General features: G+C 40.5%; 1 protein-coding gene across 1 annotated transcript; it reads left to right on the top strand.

Moving 5' to 3' along the window:
- The first annotated feature begins 404 nt into the window (after positions 1-404).
- On the top strand, positions 405-2,819 carry LOC129875710 (uncharacterized). Its single transcript, XM_055950975.1, has 2 exons — positions 405-1,729; positions 2,231-2,819. The coding sequence occupies exons 1-2, from the start codon at positions 405-407 to the stop codon at positions 2,817-2,819; spliced, it is 1,914 nt and encodes a 637-aa protein (XP_055806950.1).
- Positions 2,820-4,352: the final 1,533 nt, after the last annotated feature.

The raw sequence follows: 4,352 nt of genomic DNA, 5'->3' as shown, positions 1-4,352 counted from the left end.
CACACACAATCTCTCCCCAAATGCACCCTCAATACTAATACTAATACTAATATAGAAGTCCCTCCTGACCTGGATGAATATGAAGTTATTGAGTCTGGAGATAAGGGTGACTATGAGGACCAACCCTTGAAGGATCTAGATGAGGAGGATGCTGCCAGTGAACACTTAAACAGACCCTTAGGTACATCTTACACAAATGAGTATGATGATGAGATTCAACAAATAGCTAACTCCCAAGGTTTGTCCCCTAGAGGAATTCATAGAACCAGTCACAGTAATAAACCCATCAGTCCAACTATTTCTGCTCACACAAGCAGACCTCACACTAGGCTGTTCACTTCCAAAAACTCTCAATGATTAGTACACTATACTGGAATATGAGGGGTATTAATACCCAAGGAGCCATGGAAAGACTTAAATCTGTTAAGAGTATCCATCAAATTCCCATTATTGCCATCCTAAAGCCTTTTTCTGATAGCATTCAGATTCAGTACTTCAGAAATCAACTCAACATGGACCATGCTATTAGTAATCCAAATGGTAAGATTTGGCTTTTTTGGACCAAGGATGTAGACTGCAGGATATTGGAAAATGAGGAGCAGTTGATTACTTGTGAATTTAATCATGTAATGAAACCAAATCAGTTCATAGTTACCTTTGTATATGCAAAATGCAAAGATCATCTCAGAAGACCTCTGTGGGATAGCATGCTACAACAGTCAGCCACCTCCCTTCCATGGTGCACATTAGGTGATTTCAATGTTATCACAGACCCTCAAGAAAAGTTGGGAGGTGTCACTTACAATATGAAAAAGAGCCTTGAGTTCATCAGCATCATAGAAGCCTGTGGACTACAAGATCTTGGGTTTTGTGGTCAGAGATACACTTGGTCTAATCTAAGGGGTATAATGTTCAGAATCTGGAAGAGACTTGACAGAGGAATGGTCAATGATAAGTGGCTAGAGATGATGCCTCAGACTACCATTACTCATCTACCCTCTGTGGGTTCAGATCACTGCCCCTTACTGCTGGAGATGACTGATCAAAACCACCAACACACCAAATATTTCAAATTCCTTAACTGCTGGACAGAACAACCATCTTTCTTGGATACTGTTAGTAATTGTTGGAACAGGACCATAGAGGGTAATCCAATGTGGTGTTTCCATCAGAAAATGAAGAGGTTGGCAGCCACTCTTAGTACTTGGTCCAGATTACAATTTGGTGATATATATGCCAAAGTTAAAGAATATGAAGACAAGACTAGACATGCAGAGGAAGAGCTAATCTCTAGTAATTCTGAAGAGAACAGAACAAAGCTCCGTGCCATCAATGCAGAGTATATAAAATACCTGAAACTGGAGGAATCCATGCTAAAGCAAAAAACTCAGTTGCATTGGTTCAAAGAGGGTGATGTGAATTCCAAGTATTTTCATGCCTTGATAAAAGGAAGGAGGAGGAAATTATACATCCACAAGATCCAGAATGAGGATGATAATTGGGTACAAGGTGAAGAAAACATAGCCAAAGCTGCATGTGATCACTTCCAAGCCATTTTCACTGGTGAGGAAACACAAATTCAGGAGCATACCCTCCAATGTATTCCCAGGATGGTCACTGATGAGCATAACAGAAACCTGAAAGCTATCCCTACAATGGAGGAGTTGAGAACTGTAGTGTTTTTAATGAATCCCAATTTAGCTGCTGGACCTGATGGAATGAATGGCAAGTTCTTCCAAGCATGTTGGAACATCATAAAAGAGGACCTCCTTAAAGTGATTCTATCTTTCTTCTGTGGACAAGCTATGCCTAAATACTTTACGCACTCTTGTTTGGTGCTCCTCCCAAAAGTACACCATCCTAACAAGCTCTCTGAGTATAGAACAATTAGCCTTAGCAACTTCACAAACAAAATCATCTCCAAACTCATTTCCCTTAGACTGGTACCTATCCTACCCAACCTCATTTCCCTTAACCAATCTGGATTTGTCAAAGGCAGGAACATTTCTGAAAATATTATGCTAGCCCAAGAGATTATACACCAGATCAAGAAGCCAAATGTAGGAGGCAATGTAGTTATCAAACTTGACATGGCTAAAGCCTATGATAGGGTATCTTGGTCCTATACTTGTCTAGTTTTGAGGAAAATGGGATTTGAAGAAGGTTTCATTGATATGGTATGGAGAATTATGGCTGATAATTGGTATTCCATCATTATTAATGGTTCAAGGCATGGATTCTTTCATTCCACAAGAGGCCTTAAGCAAGGGGATCCATTATCACCAGCTTTGTTTATCATAGGTGTTGAAGTCCTATCCAGGCTCATGAACAATCTTCATCAACACCCCCAATATCATGGTTTCCTGATGGCTAAAAAGGGCCCTCAAATTAATCATCTCAGTTTTGCAGATGACGTCATCATATTCTCATCTGGAAGATCTCATACCTTGAAGCTTATCATGGAGACACTACATACCTATGAGCATGCTTCAGGCCAATTGATCAACAGAGACAAGAGTAACTTCATGGTACCCTCAAATGCCTTCAACTCTACTGTTAGAAGAATCAAGAAAGTTACAGGCTTCAAGCAAAAGAATAGCCCTATCACATATCTGGGGTGTCCTCTCTACATTGGTAGACAGAGGATTATCTATTATTCTGAGCTTATAGCTAAAGTTGTGGCTAGGATAGCTGGATGGCAGGCAAAATTAATTAGTTATGGAGGAAGAGTTACTTTGATTAAGCATGTCATCCAAGCACTTCCTATTCACTTGTTATCTGCTAGTTCCCCTCCTGCAACCACTATCAAGCAAATTTAAAGCATCACAGCCAATTTCTTCTGGGGGTGGAAGAATGAAAGGAGGAAATATCATTGGTCTTCTTGGAAGAATCTGAGTTATCCCTATGAAGAGGGTGGTACTGGAGTGAGACTAATATCAGATGTTGCCATGTCTTTCCAATACAAACAATGGTGGATATTCAGAACTAAGAATTCCTTATGGAGTGAGTTCCTCAAAGCTAAGTACTGTCAGAGGTCAAATCCTATAACCAAAAAATGGCACACAGGACAGTCTCTGATATGGAAGCACCTCATGAAGAACAAGCACAATGTTGAGCCTCATATCCAATGGCAGATACAGTCTAGTTCTTGCCTCTTTTGGTGGGATAATTGGTTAGGAGTTGGCCCCTTAGCTAATTTCAGGTCTGCCAGTAGTAGACAGAACAATACTAAGGTGTCTTCTTTCATGATTAATGGTCAATGGAATGCAGAACTGGTCTCTCAGAAAGCACCTCCCCAGTTTGTACCTAGCATCCTGGCAAGTAACATCAACTATCATCCCCACAAACTTGATCAGGCCTCTTAGAATCCTAATAGCAGTGGGGAATTTAGTTGTTCTTCTGCCTGGGAACTTATCAGGGACAAAAGGAGTAAGACAAGAATTAACTCTCAAACATGGCACAAACACATTCCTTTTAAGTGTTCCTTCCTACTCTGGAGAGCACTTAGAGGGAAACTACCTACTAATGAAAAACTTATCAGCTTTGGAGAAGCCCCAGCCCAATGTTACTGTTGCCATAGAGCTAGTTTGGATACCATTGACCATATATTTGTTTCTGGAAACTTTGCCAGGAAGGTTTGGAGTGTATTTTCTGATTCTCTGGGTATTAGTAAAGAATACACACCCCTTAGAAACCTGATGATGAGGTGGTGGTCCAGTAATTACAGTAATGAGGTCCATAAACTTATCCTACAAGCAACTCCAATCTTCATATGTTGGAACCTATGGAAAAATAGATGTGCCATCAAATATGGAAGGAAGCAGTCCAATATTACAAGAGTGATCTACTCAGTCTTCAAGGATAACTTCAACCTTCTAAGCACTACCTACTCCTATATCAGCTGGCCAAATAGATGGAAGGAACTGGTCCTTCTTGTGGAAAAATGTACTAATGAAGTTAATGTTAGTACTGTCTACTGGAGGAAACCTTCAGCCCACATGGTGAAGCTGAACACTGATGGCAGTGCACTTCACAACCCTAGAAAAATAGGAGGGGGAGGATTGCTAAGGAACAATCAAGGAGATCTTCTCTTTGCTTTCTCAACCCCTTTTGGAGAAGGTACAAACAACCAATTTGAAATATTGGCAGCAATCTTTGGTTTGACTTGGTGTCTCCAATTAGGATATACTAAAGTGATCCTTGAAGTGGACTCTGAGCTAGTAATCAGATGGATAAAACACCTAGCTCAACCACCATGGACTGTCAGAACACAACTCCAACAGTTGCAGGACATCAGTCATCAATTCCAGGTTTTCAAATGCAGCCACACTTACAGAGAAGCCAATTTTACA

Source organism: Solanum dulcamara, chromosome 12 (genome assembly GCF_947179165.1).
Source record: "Solanum dulcamara chromosome 12, daSolDulc1.2, whole genome shotgun sequence".
Lineage (NCBI taxonomy): Eukaryota > Viridiplantae > Streptophyta > Magnoliopsida > Solanales > Solanaceae > Solanum > Solanum dulcamara.
This window is presented reverse-complemented; position numbering and strand designations above follow the sequence as displayed.